At 41.0% G+C, this 21,958-nt stretch overlaps 1 protein-coding gene across 5 annotated transcripts in view; it reads right to left on the bottom strand.

Moving 5' to 3' along the window:
* Window positions 1–21,958, bottom strand: part of EXOC2 (exocyst complex component 2) — a 156,070-nt gene that overhangs the window by 69,109 nt on the left and 65,003 nt on the right. For all 5 annotated transcript variants that reach the window (XM_082345004.1, XM_082345005.1, XM_082345006.1 and 2 more), the window contains exons 8-12: window positions 20,010–20,155; window positions 19,794–19,875; window positions 18,954–19,056; window positions 15,105–15,223; window positions 1,151–1,276 (exon numbers count right to left, since the gene is read on the bottom strand). In XM_082345004.1, the coding sequence (XP_082201130.1) occupies window positions 1,151–1,276; window positions 15,105–15,223; window positions 18,954–19,056; window positions 19,794–19,875; window positions 20,010–20,155 (576 nt within the window). The remainder of the gene's footprint in view (window positions 1–1,150; window positions 1,277–15,104; window positions 15,224–18,953; window positions 19,057–19,793; window positions 19,876–20,009; window positions 20,156–21,958) is intronic.

Here is a 21,958-nt window from a genome sequence, read left to right as displayed (position 1 = left end):
AATTCATTACAGTCAGCCTCAAGTATAATTTCTAACTGTTTTAAGCCTGTTAGCATGTCAACTGGTGGCAGTGAATCACACAAGGGCAAGGAAGGGGTGTGGAAAGGGTTTTCACAGATCATGTGTCATCCTACTCATTAAAGGAAGTATGTTTTTGAAACTCAGGTGGGCTGCACTTCAGGGTCAGGCCCTGGCTGTGTCTGCTTAGAGGGCTGCACGGTACCACAATGCACAGAACCACACAGTCCTGCTCTTCCCGGTGTTTACTCTAGTGCTTGGTGGGCTGCTGGGTGGAGAATGGGCACAGGACAAGAAGAAGCCACACTGACAGTTACGGAATCCCTTCATTTAGTGCAAATGTATCATTTGATTTTAGTGCTTATGATGGACATTCATTCATACTATTAATAAAACTTTAGAAAAAAAATCTCTACTCCAGTACTTAGAAGAATAATATGAAATACTTTGAAATAATCTTTAGAGGTATTTGAACTTAATAAGAAGTAAGGTATTTCTATTACCTTATTTGCATTTCTTATATCTATTATTGAGGTTATAAGTAACCAGTGACTAATAGCATCTAATCTAATTGGTACACAAATGCATTATAACCAACATGTTTTGTATCTCATATAGGTAAACAAACAAAAGATAAATGTCAACCTCAGGAAGAAATGTAACACAGTTACAATTTGAGATGCCTTATCGCAGAAAAAATGATTAGTAACTAATTTATGATTAATAAACAAACAACTCTTTTCAAATTTTACAATTCATTAAAAAGGTGTCTACTATTTTTCTGTACTGACTACAGAGATCCACTTTTGTTGCAACCTTCATCCTAAAGACGTTCTCAGAGAATTTTTTCTGTGGCATATTTTTAAAAATTCAACCACAGAAATGTGTTGAGTAACACTGACCTGTGCCCAATGATTTATTAAAAATTCAAATGACATTTCTTTAATGTACAATGTAAAATTCATTTTAATTATCTAAATTTAATTACTGGGTAGTTGCTTAAGTAGACGGGATGATGGCTGGTAATACTCAGCAGCAGTAACACAGGTAATTATGGAATCTTCCAAGAGAAAAACGTTGGCTATTACACAAGTACAAATTTAAAAGATAAAAGTGGGAGGGAGACACTCACCGTCATCTCGACCAGGCTGAAAGCTGCTGCCCCTCTTCAGAGACGCCGTCTGGCCTAGATGACCCGGCACGGAGGCACGCACGTCGCCGTCCAGGTCCAGCGTGGCGCTGTGAAGGCCCGGTGGCCCTGGAAGAGAGAGGCAGCGTTTCCATGGACTCACGGAGCTTACTAAGTGATTTAATGGACCCCTTCTCTGAGAGATTTCTTGCTCAACCATTCCATTCTTTTTTATTAAAGAAGACATCTACTAAAGTAAAACCAGAAATATTTTCTCTAAATAGCTTTTAAAAGTCACTCCCACCATACAGATTTGGAGGATTAAATCTATTACTCTGGCTTAATACAGACATGTAACTTACGTATCATTTCAGAATGAATGTGCAGCAAAACGGAGGGGAGGGGGTTCCATAAACATAAAAATCAGGATGAAAAATCATTTTTTGAAAAGCAACTTGGCACTTGGAAAGGAAGGTACAGGGTTTAGTGGAGTAGACTTAACAGCATAAATCTTTGACGTCCCCCTTAAAATTTAAATCTCCAAATACCACAACTTCTTTCTTTGCGATGTGGGATGGGATTCCTTATTTCTATTCCCACTGCCAGCCACCTAGTTGGGACCCTTTTCACCCCACACTGTTAATATTCTAGAAGCCTAACACTTCACTAGAGAATGTCAAGACATTCTCTTTATTGTCCTGGATTAATACCACCAAAATACTGCTATCTTGATTCTCTTCTCAGAAGTCTTCCAGAAAACCCTCAGAATTCCAACCCAAATTATCTAAGAACCAGGAAACACTTTTTCTAAGATGGTTCTCCAGAGTCACCAGGAAAGGAACCCCGTGTTGCTAATCCCGTTAGTGAGAGGCTGGCGTTATGGGTAGAGTTCGCCTTGTCAGCCGGCAGAGGTGCTATAACCGGCACTCTGAGCTCTGCGGCTGAGCATTCAAAGACCTCCAAAACAAGCTGAATTCAATAAACATTTACAGGGTGTTTACGGTGCAGAGGACACTGTGAAAACGCATCATTCATTTTCCTGCCTCACTTCCTACCCTTTTCATCATCCTCCCCATCCTGTTAAACACAAGTCGCCTCCTGCTGTTCCAGCTCAAAGTGCTGTCTACTTTCCCTGCCCTCCGACTGCAGTGAGAATGAACACCGTTTCACTGACTCAACATCCTGCCTTCTGCTGTTCATTAACAGTTCCAATCAGAACTTCTCGAGGATAAGGATCAATATTACGTCTCTGTCCACAGCTGGATCTTCTGCATATAATTCCTTCAATATACACTGAGTGACTGATACTAAATTATTCAATAAGAATGCTCTTCCTTGTTTTATAACTTAACAGAATATGAAAAGCTTATAGATTTGTTTCCAAGGGCAAAAGATGAAACCCATTTATAAAATAATGATTTTATGCCAATGATAGTGTCAGTTATTCAGTAGCATCAAACAAGTCTTTACTGAGCCCTCCCATGTGCTGGGAATCGCAGGCCCCTGGGATACGGTGGTGGGTAACAGGTAAAGGCCTGTCCTCAAGGTGTTTACATCCTGGCAGTGGAGGCAGAAAATCAAGACATAAGTGAATAAAATATAAGCAAAGAGTCTGCTTTCATGGCTCCTCCCATCATGAGCCACTCAACACGATACGGTGTGAGCTATCTCCCCACCTCCTCACAGATTCTACCAGGCACGTTTTACAGAAATAGAAACCAAGTCATTTGAACGGATATTTTCAGTGGAACGGCATTTTATTAAATACCTACGATGTTTCAGCTACTATGTTAAATCTTTTATTTACATGCACTTCTACTTTGGAACACATTAAATCTAGGATAAGAAGACCGGTAGAATTCAATATTTTAAAACAGCAAGAAAAATGACAGAATAAGAAAACACAAGCATGAAGAAATAATATCTTTTATAATTGATTTTTTTCCCATCTCAAAGAGGAATTTGTGTGGAAGCTTTGAAGATTTATGACATTTTCCTCTGAAGTTTATATAGTCACCACTGCTATTAATTGTAGAATTCAAGAAATTAATATCAAAATATCAATTTTCTGACATACTTTAAAAGGAAATGTAGGGACTTCCCTGGTGGCGCAGTGGTTGGGAATCCGCCTGCCAATGCAGGGGACACGAGTTCCAGCCCTGGTCTGGGAGGATCCCACATGCCACGGAGCAACTAAGCCTGTGGCCACAGCTACTGAGCCCACGTGCCACAACTACTGAAGCCCATGCACCTAGAGCCAGCGCTCCACAACAAAGAGAAGCCCACGCACCGCAATGAAGAGTAGCCCCCGCTCGCCACAACTAGAGAAAGCCCGTGCGCAGCAACAAAGACCCAACGCAGCCAAAAACAAATAAATAAATTTATAAAAAAAAAGGAAATGTAAAAAAGCCCAAACTTGGCACCACATTAAATATTTATATAAAATGTGTAATTCATGTAAACATGTATACTGAAAGGTGCCAGAAGAGAATGCTTTAATTCAAAACGTTTTAAGTTACTACCCTTGAAGGTTTCAGGACTATAAGTTTTTGATTAGGAAGGAAAACACCTCCTAGTTTCCTAAATACACACTGTATACCATTCCTACAAAAAAATACAATGATCATTAAGTAGATCCTCAGAAAAAGTTTTTCCCCGTAACTGGTGTGTTTACAGCATTAATTTAAATGCATGATATTAAGCCCTGTATAGTTTAATTTAAATAAACCTTGAATTTTGAAACTGTTAAAAGACTGATTTATTTTTCCCTTTAATGACAGAAACTATTAAGAATGTGCGTTCCTTCTATTAGAAACCGTATCATCATTTTCTACGATATCAGGAAAAGAAAGCTTACCAAGAACTAAAGTCTTATTTGGAAGTGCCTGTCGAATAGCAGCAAGGACAGCACAGCAGCAGGGCGAGGCCGGCCCCCAGACCCTGGGGACAGACGCGGCCGTGGACGTGCTGGGCCGAGGGTCCGGCAGGTGGTGCCCTGCATAGCCCGGGGACCAGCCCCGCAGTGGGAGCCCGGGCCTGAGCCCGGAACTCGCTCTCCTCTAACGGCCTGCTCCTTTCTCTGGTCAGAAAAAGTCTTGCAATGAGTAATCTTATGGGGAATTAGGAGCATTGTCCTTTGAGGAGAAAATTAATGAAAACATTTAAAATCTCAGTTGTCAGAAATTATTTACTATCAAGTGTCAAAAAAAAAATAAAACTTGAGGATTCTGATACTTCTTTTAAACTTAAATTACATGACGATATTTATACCCCACAAAAATTATTACAAATAATGAAGTGCTTCTGATGATAAACAAACATTATTATAAAAGAAAGAAAAAGATGAAAAAAAGTTTCTGTAACATAAAATCAGCAAACGGTTTTAAAATATAAGAAATCTGTTTATTTTCTCTTGACTGTTTTACCTCACAATACGATAGCAGTGTCTCTTGATATGTTTAACAGAAATATGCTATATAAAATATACGGTTATAAATTAGGGTAACTAGGAAGTTTCATAATATCATGCTCTCATTTATGTGCAGACCATACACAACTGAAAATTATGTTACTTAGTATATTTTCCCTGAAAACACTAAATTATCTGCCCCGATATCCACCTAAGGACGGTGTTCAATACATACATACACAGGACTTCGGTTTTCATTAGAAGCTTAGTTTGCACTAAGACGTTCTGCAGGTGACAGAGCCTAAAGTTTTTGTAAAATTGTGTTTGACTTTGTCTTTTTCAAACTTAAAACTGCATTACTGAGTTATGAGAGGTCATGTGTTTTCTTGAGAGTAGATTTTCTCTAGAAATGAACTGTTCCTACTACCATTTTATCCCAGACGAACGTTTTTATCAAATAGGATCACAGCCCAGCTTTCCTTCATTTGTGCTCACGCTGACAACTGCTCCCTATCCCAAGGATCCCCCGGCTCTGTGGCAGAAGGAGTCACAGGCGGCATGTGCTTCTTCACCTGTAAAAATCAGGGCTTGAAGTACACAAGCCTTAGTGTCTTTTTTTTTTTTTTAATTAATAGCTACTTTATTTATTTATTTATTTTTAGCTGTGTTGGGTCTTCGCTTCGTGCGAGGGCTTTCTCCAGTTGCGGCAAGCGGGGGCCACTCTTCATCGTGGTGCGGGGGCCACTCTTCATCGCGGTGCGCGGGCCTCCCACTATCGCGGCCCCCCCCCGCTGCGGGGCACAGCCTCCAGACGCGCAGGCTCAGCAGCTGTGGCTCACGGGCCCAGCCGCTCCGCGGCATGTGAGATCCTCCCAGACCGGGGCCCGAACCCGTGTCCCCTGCACCAGCAGGCAGACCCTCAACCACTGCGCCACCAGGGAAGCCCCTTAGTGTCTTTTTTAGCTCTAAAATTCTGATTCTATGATACAAGATCTGAACTTGAAACTCTGAACCACCACTGAGAACAAAATGGGAAGTACGCTTACTCTGCCCCCTGGAAGAGTTTAGGACAGCTGAGGACAATGATTAGCAGGGTTCTGTCAATGTGTGAACGGTCGGCCTCTACACAGACAGCAAATGTGAGCGTTAAGTCGTAAAAGGAAATTTCACCAAGAAAATACTAAAGGCGACAAAAACAGTAACAGGGAAAACGTCACTAGGATTTCATACTTGTTATTGTGGACCTTACAGCTTGGCTATTTTAGAGGCACCAAGCAGAGTAACCAATAAATACCCTCAAATGGCAGTGTGCTGATAAGATCAAGATTACTTGGCTGCAATCTGTCCAAGTTATCTGAGGAATAACTATGGGGAAAGATTGCTCTCCTGACAAAACTTCACACAGCAACACTTCCATCAGTACAGTATTTCCAGTCCTAAAATTCTATATGGTGTTTGTAGGGGGAAAAAAAAAAAAAAAAAAAAGGATACTAAAAAAATTCGAGAACTAAATAATTCTAGGGTATAGCTTGTATTTTCTAAATTCCATGAACTAGTATTTGAGTTTTTACCAATACATCAAAGAAAACATATATATCTTATCTACAGATGCTTGGAAGAAGCATCTTGGAAGAAAAACTCTTTTAAACACTTAAAATTTTTTAAAAATGACTAAGCTTCGGAATTACTGACACTTGATAGAAGAAACGTTCACATGTTGAGGTGTGGGGAAGACATTCTGGCTTATACACGAGTTCACTTGAATTTTATACTAACTAGAACAGCCTGTTTGTGGCTGTTCAATCAAACATACATTGTACGTCTGCTTTAAATATTATAGAAAAGGGCACAGTGACCAGAAGTAAAGAACGTCCACGCTAAAAATAAAGATGAAATGCCTGTCTCCCTGGGCCGCCAATGCTGGTCCTCCTCGAATGGTGAGATTCCCTTCCCAGGTGCCAAGGCCACACTGACTCGCTGTGTACATGCTGGTCTGTATCCCTGACATGTGTGATGTTCTTTGTTCTGACAAGATATAAAACTGTGCTGAAAACCATGCTTCTCTGGAACAGTTCCTCAGAGTTATCTGAGAGGCTGTCTTCTGGGCTACAGTCCTCAGTTTGGCTCAAATAAAACTCTTTTCTATCAAATAAAATTCTTTTCCCATTACAGATCATTTATTTTCGTTGACACACTCGAGTCAACATTCTGTTTCTCTGGTTAAATAAAGCTTCTAAAACATGCTACCAGCATTCTCAAAAGGAACTATTTTTCTAATTGTGAGTATGCAGGAGAAATTTAACAGATTACAAATAAATATAAAATTAGAAAAATCACCTTTGGAATACTATATAAACAAAACAGAAATTTACTTTTAATAAGAGAAAAACAGAAAATTTGTTTTCAGAAGTTGCAGAAGTAATTTTCTTCAGAACACTAACAATCCTAGCCGCTTCACCAAAAGAGTAAAAATGGCAGTACAGAAATCAAGTTTAAAGTATATCACTTTTCTAAAAGAAAAACTATTTATCTTTCACAATTTGCTATCAACGAGTTGAAAGATTTGCTATTTTTTTTCCAACTGTGAGATTTTTACCAGATAAAAAGTCTTCAGCTTTATGCGAACTTAAGAGATATGGCAAGATTTTCTGCAAAGCTCAAAAACTTAAGGGTTTACCTTAAAACTCTGGGTCCGACAAAAAACTGATAATGGCTTTAGGAAGATCTGTAAGAAATGCTTATTATACCAAGGATTCCATATCACACATCAGCCAAATCCTTTCAACTCCAGCTAGCTGGGTGCGCTCTCCCTTCTTTAAATGCAGTGGTCAGTATGTGTTTACCAGACCCCCTGAGACACAAAGGGCAGGAGAGGCTTTTCTGCGGTGGGGGAGAGGCCTGCAGATGTGGGCTAGGTGATACATTTGCCATGTGTACTCGGCCCCCGGCCCCCCGGCCAGCTTTCCCCCAGCCCACGTGGTGCGGGGAGCCCTGGTCTACAGCCAACTCTCCAGGCGGCCCACTTCCTCAGCCCGAAACACCTCCAAACACACTTTCCTGTGCACAGCAGGCCCCTGTCCTGAGCAGCAGCCCGACCACGCCCTGCCGCTTGTTGACCGTGCTCGGGCCAGGAGCCTCCGCAGACACAGGCCGGCTGGACTCCTGTCAAGCACAGCACACACAAGGGTCAGTGCCTGGGATGGGGTGGGTACAGCAAGGCAGCTACCAACCTCCAGGAATGAGACTGTGTCCACAGATAAGAATGTTCTTTTTGATCTGATGCTTCTATACATACATTTCAAGTTCCTACAGGGCACTTCCTCAATGTAAAGGGGATCGTTTAATCCAAATTAAACCAAGGAAGGCGTATTTAACAGGCCGTATAACCTCACTCCACTTCTTAGGGCTGCGGGCCAAGTTCTGAACTGTATTCCAACATCGTTCGGAACAAAAGCTGAAAGGAAGAGACATATTTTAAAAGCAAGACTACAGGCGTGAACCTTGAAGAAGCACTTCTCAACTAACATCGGCTATATAAGCAAGAACCATACATCGTAACAAGCTGGTTAGGCGAATAACCAAAACCAAATTATTTATGCTTTTATTTAAGTATGACCCTTTTCTGCAGTTATACACAGATTTAAGTAGAGAACACCTACTTAGACTGTATAAGCAATAGAATTATTACAAAAATGACAACAGGAGACATAAAATATCTGTACCCCTGAATATTCTAAAATTACCAGGCAATGCTAGCAATTCAAGGTGTGCGGGGCATTTACTGTCAAAGCTGTTTTCTCTTAAGGCTGGAGGGTGTGTCTCCCCCCAAGACAGACAGTGAGCCAAGCAGAAAAGAGCCAGCGCTGGGACGTCACGCGGAGAGGTCCTCCTGACAGAAGCCCTGCTGCCCTGTCTGACCTGACACAGACAGACGCTGCCACCAGGTGACCAGAACCGAGCACAAAACGAGGCAAGTCTCACTCCTCCGACCGCACCCAACAGCTGGGGAAGCACTGACAGGACCTGCGAATGAACGCTGTGCTATTCGAACAGGAAATCAAATGCTCAAGTGCTAGTTTACTGACTTTTAAAAAACTGTTTAAATTACTAGTATTAATTGCTAGTCTTCATTTTAATTTGGAAGCTAAATTTGTCTTTTCAAATTAGATTAAAAAACAAATTTACAATCACGTAAAATCCTGCTAAGCTGTCAGGTAATTAAAACTGCTTATGTAAACTTATACCGTTTACAAACAACAGCGACAATTTCTAACAGGGTGCACTGTGAATCTAATTCATGGCACACTGAGTATCACCTAGGTTTCTTTCCTTTCTGAGAAAAAGGACAAAAGGGAAAGGAAAACCAGACCACCACTTAGCTGGAGAGAAGATTTTTGCTATTACAGTCATAAACTGGTACTTTTCTTCTATTCCTCTCTCCTGAATCTACCTTCTTCTGTATATCCTTTATGGCTTACGAATCTCAAAGTAAGTGAATTAAATCCCACTACAAGTATTTAGAAGCACTGCCTCTTCTAACGCCAACTGAAGCAACAGTGAGCAGGTAAAGCACGATTCACATCGGGAGGACTCAGTCACAGGGACGGGAAGGTGGAGACCAAACCAGTGTCGCCTACCTGTACTTGCAGGAGCTGTGCCTTTTCTTCTTTTTAAATCAACGTCTATCATTCTGGGTTCATGTTGGTATAACCAACATTCAGGAGAGAAAGTACTTTTTAAATGTCCAAAAAATAAACTTTAATAAAAGAAACTTCCTAATGTACAACCTCACGATAACAACTTTAAAATAAAAAATTATAAATTTTATTAGATATTAAATATATGTATAAACATTTACTGTCTTTTCAAACATAGAAACATTTTTGTAGTTACGTAGAAGATCTGATGAATCTGCCGCCAATTTCCTAATGGAGGCGTGCAACCTAATCTGGTGCCCAGGAGCTACCTGATGCCAAATTGTGGAAATACTAGAATTATATTTATTAACCCCACCAATTATCTACATAAAGGTCACATCTGTATTTTTTAAATATCAAGAAAAAATATAGTTTAGTTATACTAAATTCAGGAAACTGTACAAAAATTTAAAATGTAATTTATGCATGTATTTGATGAGCTTGAATTGAAAATATAGACTTTTTATATTGTAGGACCACTGGATAAACAAATATTTCAGCAAGTAGTTAATCTAATAATCTGCTCTGGTTGAAATAATTAAAAGAGTAGCTAATTAGCCTCTATTCTTAATATTTTTCCTCTATAATAGATCCGTACTGTGATGGTTCAGAATAAACCTTTCAGGTGTGACGTATCATCTCTTAAGTTTTCAAAGAGAACCTGAGCCACATATAAATGTATTTCCTTCTGTTGTGTGACTGTTGGAAAGAATCTATGGCTTCTATTCTAAATGCGCCATTTGCCTCTGTTCTAATATGTCCTCTGGGAAGTCCTAGTGGTGCAGACAGCAGAAAGTAGAGATAACTGCTCTAGATGCTTCTCCCTGGAGTTACCACATATAGTCCGCATATATTTTAAATGAGCTTAGAGTTAAACTCATTTTCAGAACAAAGGAAAAAACACACCTTTGAAGGCTACCTTTAAAAATCCTGTTTGAGAATGTCCTGTAGGGGGTTAAACCAAAGGCTTTTCCTGACAGGAAACCTGAAGGTTTAGTCTAATTTTGGCCCTATTTCACAGAAATTTTAAGAGACGAATGACACTTCTTATGAGGCGGTAAAAGTTTTGGAAGATAAGCTGTACAGCTGACTAGCTCAGGCTGGAAGAAAACAGACCCTTCCACAGGTGTTTATGCTTTCAAGATGAATTTTTTTTTAATGTTGATCTTTATTCCTGTTTTTTCCCCTCATATTTGTCTCCTCTTAGAAAAACCGAAAGATCACCTTTGGGCTACAGGGGCAGGCCATGGAAAAGTGAGGAATTCCCGGATACCTGGCAGGGTGTGTCGAGGCGTGATGGTCATCTCCTGTCTGTGTCCTGGTGTGCATCATCTAGGGGCACCATCTACCAGGTTCGTATGCGTTATTATTATAAAAATTGGAATCCAGAGAAGGCTCTAATGCAGTGTTTATAAAAATATCAACCCTGTGACCTACCTCTACTGACCAGTGCTTCGTATACAGAAGAATGTAACCTGGACAAATGTGGCTTTTTTATGTAGGACTGCTGTCTCTGAAAATCTATCACCATCTTGGCTCATGAACTTTTCTTGAAGACCACAGACTAAATACAATTAACATTTTAACCCAAAGCCCCATGTAAAGACTTAAAAAAAAAAAAAAAAAGTGTATGTTAATTAGGTTTCTTAAACTCATGCATAAAAACCAGCTTTACTTACAAAGACACAAAGAAGTCTTTTCCTGTCTGAAATATTTACAGTCTATCTTTTTAAAATTGTATTTCACTTCACCAGACTGGGTTAATCAATCAGTTACAAGCATTTCTCTTCTCTGGTGTTAAAAGTCCAAGTACAGGGTGTTACAAATTGAAGAACTTACAATTCATTCTTAGACTTAGAGTGCAACAAGCTTTCATTTTGAAAATAGGTTCTGGAGAAGACCTGAATGAAAGCAATGCAGCTTCACAAAAAGGCACTGCCATCATCCTGCCATCGGTTCACCATGTTCAGAAACGCGCTTGATGAAATATTAGCTTCAACCACAGAACACAGAGAGGTCTGTGGAACCATCGTGCAGGACACGGAGAAGCCGGGCTGTCTGTCACCTGGCTTCACTGAGGCAGCTTCCTCACGTGCAAAACAGATTCAAGTCATGTACCAAACCAGACAACTTCCCAGGTTTCTTCCAGACCCAAAATGTTGTGATTACGAGAGGATGGCCAACAGAAAGTCCAAATGATATTTAGGAGACTTGCCCTCATACTGACTTCATTTCTATTACACCTAACTGGGACGCTCATAAATATCAATTAGGAGTCTATCGGGAACAACTGGGTGTAGATTACATGAAAGAAAATTTGTACTTATTCCCAGCAAACTTATAATTAAGGCCAATATCTTCCATAAACACACCCACACATGCACATGCCTATGCTATATAATTACATTACCTGTCTATGGGTAGGCAGGTACACAGTAAAGAGCTCACGTGTCCAGTGACATATACACACTCTGATGACAACAACCAGGAAGGCATCCAGGTGCCAAGTGGCCAAAGTGGACGCTATGTCACTAACGGCTAATTCTTCTAGGAAACACAAGTTCTGTCTCCATCTGTGTCACTTCTCGTATCATCTGCCTTTGCACTGGCTATCAATTAAAAAGCCACATTAAGTACACACAGTATCCGTGTACTTAAAAAGATACTGGAGGTATTAAACTGCTTTTGAATTTGACAGTTAACTGAATACTTGATATTAAGAAACCACATTTCAGGTAATGATAATAGTATTTTAGTTACAGATTTCACAAAGCATCTTTACCTTTGAAAATTACATACTGAAATAATTACGGATGAAATGATGTGACCTGCTTCAAAAATAATTCAGGGTGAGGGAGGCGATGTAGATAAAACGAGACTGGCTGTGAGGGGATAACTGTCGAAGCTGAGCGGGTACACGGGAGGTTGTGGTATCACCCCTGGTGCTCTTAAGTATGTTTGGAATTCTCCAAAATAAAATAATAAGAACTCCTTCTGATGGTGAGCTCAAAAGAACACACCAACTTTCCAATTAAAAGGCACTTATCTGTTAGGACTGTCTATATTGTTCATATTAGTCGTGTTTGCTGACAACAGATGGGCACGGCTCAGGATGTTCCTCTGAATGTCAAGGACGATTAAATCCTAACCTGTAAACATCTAATGAATTTAGGAAATTTACATTGTATTGTCACCGAAATCTGTGTAGTAAGTTCAAAGAGTTGTAAACTGTTATGTTTCACTTCCTAATTTTAAAGACCAACTTATGAAAATAACTTTAGGTAAACCTCATCACTAACAAAAGGATCCATGTAATGCACATTCCTCCAAGTACTTCATAAGCGAGTGGCAACTTCTACAACAGGCTTGGTCAGAGTGAATAAAAAGGCAGGTCTCCAGTTACGCAGAAGCTAGTGTCTTTTTTTTTTTTCAAGAAATGCTGATTTTCAGCAGTTTTGGATAAATACATATAGCAATACATAACACCAAGATGACAGGGCAGGAATCCATTAGGTAAGGGTGTGTCTCTATCTTCAAGAAAGATTCAGACCTTTAGTGATGGAATATTGGTTACCAGATCTTTCAGGTATGGGTGCGACAATAAGGTATATGAATTTTCCTGGCACTTCTCCAATTTCAAACGGTCTATATGCTGTCTTCATAAATGATACATGCTTTCCAGAAATTCAAATATTTTCATAACTAAAGCATACAGTTGGATTGTTTCTTATAAGCCTGAGTAGGGAAAACGTTTGTCAGACCGTGATCCTGTTTGTATCACTGTATATACCAGCCTCTTCACTGGAGAGGGGAAGGGTGGCACTTATTGAGCACCTACTGGGTCTCTGGACTACTTCCCCGTGGCTCTTTCCCTGGAGAACTCACACCCCTCATTTAGGTTCAGGGGCACCAACACCTCCTCTAGGAAACTTCCTTGGGCCTCCCGCTAACGAGACTGAGGCAGAGTTCTGCACTCCCCACTTCGCAATACCTCTCACAGGTACACTTACGTAATAAACAACATGTGATTTGTTTGAAGACATAGGTCTCTCTCACTAGACTACAAGCTCCAAGAGGCCAGAGACCACGTGGGTCTTGCTCATCACGGCTCTTCGGTCCCGAGAGCACATCCGCCACGCGGATTACCACCCGCGGCCGCACCGCGGTCTCCTGGGAGCTTTCAGAAGTGCTGCTGCGCGCACTCCAGTGCTAGGGGGCCTGCTGTGAGGGCCAGGAACGGGGAGGAGGCTGGGCAGCGACGGTCTGGGAAAAACCCAGGCGGTTGTGACGGGCAGCCACGTCCAGAGTCCTGCCCAACAGAGCGGACTCGGTACACGAGAACCCGAGGCCCTCTCAATACCCCCCAGCGACCTCAGACTGTGTATGTTGCTTGATGTCATCTTCACTTGCTAAAACTATAAAATAATTAATGACATACTAGAAATTTAGATACGGCATCAGTGAAGAGATACGTGGGTTTTCCTAAACATCAAGAATAGAAAAGAACAGACTCACAGCTGGAAAATACTCAACTCCAAGCCACCTAATTCACGACAAAACTAAACTATAAATAAATAATCATGGCCTCTCTGTGGCACCTCCTTCTGTGCCAGGACTGCTCTCATGTTACTTCACTTTCTCGTCCGGAAACCTTGTAAGCATCGCTGCGCCTTATTTATATAATCTATTTGGTGTCTCAGGCCACTGAAACTGCATTTGCCAAGGTCATCAACAGCCTCAGCACAAAATCTAAAGGACACCCCTTTATCGGACTCTTCACCTTAAAACCCTTGCTGACCCTCCTTTCCCTCCCGGCTCCCTGGCCACCCTCCCTCACCTCCTCTGCAGGTTTCTCCTCCACCAGCCCTGTAAAGAGCACTCCCTAGGACTCTGTCCTACGCTCTTTAAATTCAGTTACCTACTGGACGCTTCCACTTGTACGTCAGACAGCCGCACACCAGCCGGTCCAAAGAAAAGGGAAGACCGCCTTCTCCTCCTCGCCCCAACCCCACGGCGCACCATCCCAGCCAGCTGCCAAGGTCAGACCTCTGGGAATCACCGAGCCCCTCCTTCGGTCACCAAGTCCTGTCGATCCCAGGTTCCGGACAGAGCTCGAATCCCCTCCTCCTCCACACCCACGGCCTCCGTGCCGGCGAGATGCCTGAATCACCACAGCAGTCTCCTAACCGGCTCCACTGTCCCCGTCTCATCGGGTCTTTCCCAGGCTTCAAAGCCCTGGACGAAGTCCATCCAGGCCCGGGGCCTCCCCACCCGGCCTCAAGTCCTGCCACTGTGATGGCTGTGAACCAGCTCTGACTCTTCCTCCACTCTCCTCAGGGTCTGTGCCGGAGGCGGCCCGGCAGGCATCCCTCATCCTCTAGGTTCTCTGCTAACACAGAGCCCTGTCTGAGACACGTCCCCAAACCCGCCATCTACCAGTCACAACCTGGTACTTGCTTAGTTGAGCTCCATGAGGGCCGGGACTGCGCCCGTGCACCTGGACTTGGCATGGTGCCTGGTGCGCAGCAGGGCTCAACACGCACTTGATGGAATAGTGAGCGTGCTGTTCCTGTTGACCGAGCCTAGTGTCACTTCTACAACATCATGTCGCTTCCACAAGAGGTAACTGCTCCGCAAGCCAACCCTCTGTCAACACTGCCCGCCAACCACGAGACAGGCAGGCTGAGGGGGCTTTCTCCCCGCCCCGGCTCTCTGACTCGTCCAGGGAGGTGCTAACCGGGGTGGGGGCAGGTACAGCTACAAAGAGAGCAACTCATCCCTCAGTCAAGGGCGTCCCCAGAGTGTGTCGAGTGACGAGGGGGAGGGCGCACGCAGGGAGAAAGGGCCTTGCCTTTGAGGTCCCGCACGCAGCCCTCCCGGCAGCTGTGCATGAGCTGGAGGATCCATCGGTGCTGGGCTCCGATGCACTGCCACGCAGGGTCGCCTGGCGCGTGGAGGTCAGACAGGTACCTGAAACAGCAAGGCCAAGGCTGACCCAGTCAGCTTCTGCTGCACAGCCATCATGAGGACAAGAGGAAAGCTAGCACAGCTTAAAGTCATCACTTAAGAAAACCTAAAATTTTGTCAATTAGTAAAGCATTCGTCAATACTAGTCTTGAATATTCAGTTCTAAACGAAATATATTCAGATTTATTTTCATGCAATTAACAAACAATAAACCTACATTTTAAGAAGTTAGGACTTTATAAAAATACAACCAAGGAGACAAAGACAACTTGCAATGTTCCTATAATGCCCAGTGAGAGCGTATCTTTACGGTTCCATTTTGTTCACAGAGTGTTTCTACTTAGTTCTCAGTCACACAGAAAACAGGTGGGAGCCAGCAGAGGCCTCAGCGTGAATATTTCTTCATTCCTTTCTGGTCTGAAATACGGCCACGAGGTGGCAGTGTGACCCTTTTTTCTGTAGGATCCAAACAGGGCAACTGAAACTCAAGCCCACTTTATTACACAAAGAGATTTGGTGACAGCAAGCAGTGACTTCTAAGTCTAAACTCGAATTCATGAGAAGATATTTCTTTAGAAAATACAGTATAGGTGGGCATTTTTCTTAGTTTTAAAATAGTTCTTAAAATATTTAAATTCTTCTTTCTCTGTAAAAATTCCAAACCCAGATAGATAACTGAAATAGATTTCAGTTGAAAAATTTCTGCCAAATATTATTCAAAACTCGGCCCTCATGAAATATATAAATATAACAAGTTAAATCCAATTAAATCAACTTCAAAAGCTGGACTTATTGTTTTAAAATAACTCATAAACCCTAAGCTGTCTGTTGTCTTGGGGTTAAAAGTTCTGTTCAAGAATAAATTTTAATTAATGGTGACAAGCTATGACCTCTAAACACGCAGGGACACACCTGGGCTTCTCTCCCCAGCTTCTGCAGTACTGAGTATTTCCTTACTCAGTCTTCTCAATTAGCAGCTAATTAGAGGAGAAACAAGTTAGTGACAAATAAAACACTGAGAAGAAACCTGACATCACATTCGGGAACGACCCACCTCCCCTGACCTCCATGGGCTAACGGGGAAGAATGGTTTCCGAGGACAGCGGGGTGTCCCGTGCGGGCTCCTCTCCTACCCGAGCCATGACCCTTTATTTACAGGGGCCAGGAGGCTGTCTGTGCCGAGAGTCTGGCACATCAATTAACAGCATCCCCGGGAGGATCTAACAGGTGACGTTCAGCAAAGCCTTCAAAACCCAATCTGAGTCTTCCCCTCACACAGGCTTTCCTCTTCTATCCTCTGGAATGTAAATATGACAAATAGTACATTGTGTCATTTCTTTCCCCAAACCGTGTGCTTCCACCCTTCCTGCCGGAGAGGAACTGTCTGTCGGAGGTGTCCTCAGACAGGTTTGTTTTGCCCAGAGACTCCTGCTGCACCTCCTCCTGACGCTGGCACTCAACAGCAACCTCAGATCGGCAGCAGCAGAAAACACAGCACCGTCCCTGTCGGAGGGCGGCTTCCCTCCCTCTCTGTGCACACCACCAGCAGCACACAGAGGGGCCGTCACAAGGCTCGCTCTCGAGCAGCACAGCAAGATCAACGTGCCTTTCTGCTCAGCATCTTCTCAGATTATGTCTTTTCAGTATGCTGGCGAGGTCCTCCCAAAATTTAATAATAATCCTCTTTCTATCATCTTGCTAATGGGTATTACATAAGAGTTTTATAAAGAAAGATAAATTTGTTGTCTCAGAAACTCTGCAGTGTCTCAGTGCAAAAGCACAACTTGTGCTAGGCTTTTCCTTGGTTAAATGCCTTAATCCAATGAGCTTCCCTCTTTTCTTTTAGTATGTAGTTTCATTTCAAAGATCTTGGCTTAGCATATGATACAGGTTATTGCTATTTCTTTTAAATACGTGTTATCTGAGAACACTTTTTAAAAAGACTTTTTTAGAAGGCAGAAGGTAAGGAGTGTTAATTATGATGAGCATAGGCTCAAAATTTTTAAATTTAAGAATTAAAGTCTTTAGCCATACTCGAGCATGATTTTTAACAATTACCAAGGACAGAACCACACTGGCATGGAAGAAGTATGTGGTACTTGGCTTGTTGCTTGAGCTACTAGCCTCACCAGAGTAAGGAGAGTGAAAAGCATCAGGATGCCTTTAGGTAGGTACAGCAGTGAACAACAGCACAACAACACAGGGGTAATCTGACTCGCTCATTCCCTGCGCAACTTGGTTACATGAGAGCTAAGAGGTGGAGTTTTGCTGATGATAAAGTCGAGAGTCTCCACCCCCACTTGGTGCTCAAAGGACTGCGCACCATAGATTCCAAAGTCCAACAGATATTTGGCCTGGCTGTGATTTTGTTTTTGCTATTCATTAATAATGAAACCCTTAATTTAAGAAGGATGATAAAATTGCTCAGTATCTTCTCAAAGTATCAAAAATAAAATAATGATTAAAAAATAAGTAAATGACTTGACATTCTCAGTGACATTCTTGTTCTTTTCCCTTTAAAATGACAGGGAATAAAACATTAAATAGGCCATTTAAAAGAATCTTTTTTAACACCCACCATCTTTTAAATGGTATCCAGGTTAAGCAGTCACAGGAGCTGTACATGAGTAATCTACATAAATGGAAATTCGCTACACAAAGAAATCCTGCACTCAATAAGGTTTAACGTATTACTATCAGCAAATGAAAAAGAATAAATGTAAACAGGTAAATAGACACAAAGCCCGATTAGTGAAGCAACACGGCAGAACACAGACAAGATGCTAACCAGCTATGTTTCCTACATGAGAGATTAACCTTCCTAGAACTCTGTTACTTTACACGTTAAAAAAAAAAAAAAAAAGCGGTTGGATAACTAACATGCAGTTTATTTGCAGCATTAGATTTCTATGATTCTACAGGCCAGAAAAACCTCCCAAATGCATTCTTTCCTCTGGGGGCACTTAGAGAAAGGCAAAGACAGGCTGTGAAGCCAGACAGACGGGAGGCCTGTGGCGGTGCGTGCTGAGCAGCGACCGCCCTGAGTCCCAGGTCCTCACCTGCGCGCCAGGTGTGATGCAGACGCAGCATGGCGGCTGTGAGGCACAGTGAGGCTCAGACACAGCTGCGCAGGCTTGTTTGGGGGGGGGGGGGTTGCAGTCAGCAGTTCCAGCGCCCCTGCGCCTGCTGAAGCCCCTCCCTCTCGGGCAACATGGTTCCCTCTATGCTGTGGTGTCCATGGCTTTTGCTGTTACTGCTGTCTTTTTCACGTAAGCCCTCCCACTTCCTTTTCAAGACTGAAAGCTTTCAGAATTTTCTCTGCTGCTGAGCCCTGGCCACTCTCGGGGCACCAGAGACTCTCCCGCCTGTGGGACAGTGCCACCCTCTAAGCCAGTCAGGGAGTCCCCACCTGCGGGGGCCCACAGGGAGCCGCCTGCAACCCCGGGCTGGGGAAGATGCTGTGGACGGGAGGAGAGGTGCAATGAGGCTACTTTTCCTTTCTCCAAACCGGCAGGATTTCCTTGCCTTTAAAGAGTGAGTGCTCCCAAATTTTTGAGTACACAAAAGAATTTTGGTGTCCTACACTAGGTATCCCTAAATTTCTGCTACTTGTCTTCCCTTTTACCGTTTCGTCAATCTCCCAATTTCCCCCAAATCAGCTTTAAGAGTTACATGAGGTATGCAGCACTATCCAGACACATGTGATTTGTCAAAATTCTTGCAGAAGGTTTACCTTATATAACGCTTTTGGTCATGTAAGGTCGATGGTGTCTCAAGCAACTTATCCAGAAGTAATTCTCTTAAAGCTTCAATCCGTGTTTCTACTTCAGCATAATCTGTTTAAAAAGGAAAGAATTACACAATTTACAGAATGAAAATTTAAAATCCAATTACAGAAAGCAGAACAGTGGCTGCCTTGGGGTAGAGGGGCGACTGAGAAGAGGCAAGAGGGAAATTTCTGGAGTGATGAAAACGTTCTCTCCAGGGTGTGGGTTCCATGGGCTTGTGTATTTGTCAAACTCACTGAGCTGCAACATGTAAGCCTGTGCATATCACTGCATGTAAATTTACCACAATAAAAATAAAATTATTTACAAATTTAATCAAGCCCTGTGATATTTCTCCCAGTTAATAAGGCATGACCATAAGGCATTTTAGGCTTTTCTTATTTTCTGTAACTCTAGCCTTAGAGATAATTTCAAAAGTTGTTTAGTTTACTTTAAAGTAGGGTTAGAATTCATAAATATATTGGTCTTTCTGAAGAGGGAAGATTAAAACGTAGATTTCCGTTTCTGTAAAATATCTATAATTGATTCTTTCCAGTAGAAAAGACTTTAAATAGCAACATGATTAACAAGCGGCAAAGAATGTCCAAGACTAACCTATCCTACAGTTTTCACTCCATCTTAGTAAGAAAAGCCATCGTGTTACTTCTGAAGTAACTGTCTTACACTTGAGAAAGGGCACCATATAAACAAAAACTAAAACGAATGTAACATTCTTTGCAGACTACATTCCACATTCTTCCTGTAAAAGCAAAGTAGAAAATCTAAAAGTAATAAACAAATCTTACATTTCTTGAAAACTTGCACCTCCGTTTTCCCAAAAAGTGACTTGGCCTTTTCATAATCATTAATAACCACATCATAATCACCCTTTAAAATAAAGAAACATTTTGGAGACTGTCAGTAAAGTTTAATGAAGACATTTGGTTAAGATAAAAAACATCTTAACAACTCTTTAAAATTTATGACATCTATGACCATAGGTACATAAATATGCACTCTACCTTTTGGATATTCCTTTCAATATTTAGAGGAAGGTTGAAAAGAAACTTAAATCGCTGGAGCACATTGAGTGCATTTCTAGTGGAATCTGCCTTGTCCTTACGACCTAAGACTTCTTGAAATAATGTGTCCGCAGTGTTACTTGCTCCTATTTTAAAAGGACAAAAAGAAACTTAGATAAAAACTAATTTTAATCAGAAAATGTGTCACTGGACCAAAGAAATAAAATGTTAGACTGCTATTGCACTTAATATTAAAACTCAGTAGACTTTTCTAAAAGTCAGCTATATTGGAGTTTTTTTTACGGTTTGCTAAAATACAATTTCCTTTTTGCCTGTGAAGTCTTTTCATATGTGTATACCAATTAATGGTATCCAATTAAGAATAACCATACTTACCGGGCCCAAACAAATTGTCTAATGTGAATCTACGTTTATTTTAGCTTCTTTTAAGGTTTACAGCATTATGGACCCTTAGGTTACTTCATTAATTCAGACAACAGGTTAAAACCCACACATATACACGCGTGCACACACAAGTACACTAGTTAAATTCTCTGGATTCAATATCTACATATCCATAGTAATAAAAAAAAAATGGAAAAAATTTTTCAGAAAAGTTGTTCAAAAGAAATACTTTAGACCTAATCCTACTTCTACATAAAATTATCTAGCAGGCACAAAAAATGATATAAGCAATTTAAAATGTCAAACTTTAACACACCACTATTAATGAATATTTCTTAAATCAGCTTAATATTTCTTAAAATGATACACAAACTGGACATTCTATATATATGTATTTTTTTTTACCTTAAAGACCTCAAACTCTATGAATCACTGTAATGAAAGAGTTTCTTTATCTAAAACAAAATTTACTGTGTACAAAAATAGTTAAGCTTTTTCAACTTGTGAATTATTTTTAATTAGTCACAAGAAAAGGGGAGAAAAAGGATAAACTTTTTTTGGCTGTTTGACCACTGCTCATAAAAAGTTTCTACATTATCTGGTCTAGTGACTATACTTTAAGCAAAGATGAAAAAAACGACCTCAGTCTCGCTGGGTGGCTGGCGCGCCGCATTCTCTGGTCCACACTGTGGGTGGCCTGAGTGTGTTAAAAGTCATCTTTGTAACATAATTGTTTTATCTAAATAATGTTTAAATTCTGTTGAAATTTTAAAGGCCTGGTATAAAAACTTTGTTTTGTCAGGACAGCTATTTTCACCACCCGCTATTTAATGTAGAATACTAAATTTCTACTCTGAGAAAAAAAATATATTCCCTTCTTGCCACCAAACCATATAATATAATGATGACTAAATGAATATTAGAAATGTGATTAAGATTAAAAGTATTTTTCTTGGAAGAAAATTAATATTAAGCACTTGTTTATCATTTAGAAATAAACTTCACGAATTGAGGCTTCATGAATGAATTAGATACGTGAATGGGGACTGAATATTTTTAAAGGTTGATTACTTATGTGTGCGCTGTGGATGTTAAATCCCCAAGCACTTTCTCTACAATGAAGGAGTACAAAATATCAAAATTAGATTTTTTTTTTCATCTTATTTTAAAGACAATTAAAAAATACAAACTAATAATTTCAAACTCCCCTAAAAAGTATAACAAGCACAGGTAAAAAATCTGCTTAAAATTAAATAAAATATAAATATTTAATACAGAAAAACTTATAGGCAGAAATTATAAACTATAAAATTAAAATTTAGTTTAGTTACACAGAAATGTATACATATAGAGAATTCTAATTTATGTACAAACTTTAAGTCATGAAATTACGATTTTAATTTATAGACAATTTCTGTCCATGAATTATTCTGTTGCGAACTTTACTGCATTCACAGTAAAATTTTGGGAGTTCATAGCTCTGATAACTGGATGATTACATACAGTCAGAAAATAAACGAAAGCAGGGAAACCGAGATTTGCGC

The sequence above is a fragment of the Balaenoptera borealis genome, assembly GCF_965194805.1.
Source record: "Balaenoptera borealis genome assembly, chromosome: 12".
In the NCBI taxonomy this organism is placed as follows: Eukaryota; Metazoa; Chordata; class Mammalia; order Artiodactyla; family Balaenopteridae; genus Balaenoptera; species Balaenoptera borealis.
Note: the sequence above shows the minus strand (reverse complement) of the source record. Positions and strands in the feature narration are given on the sequence as shown.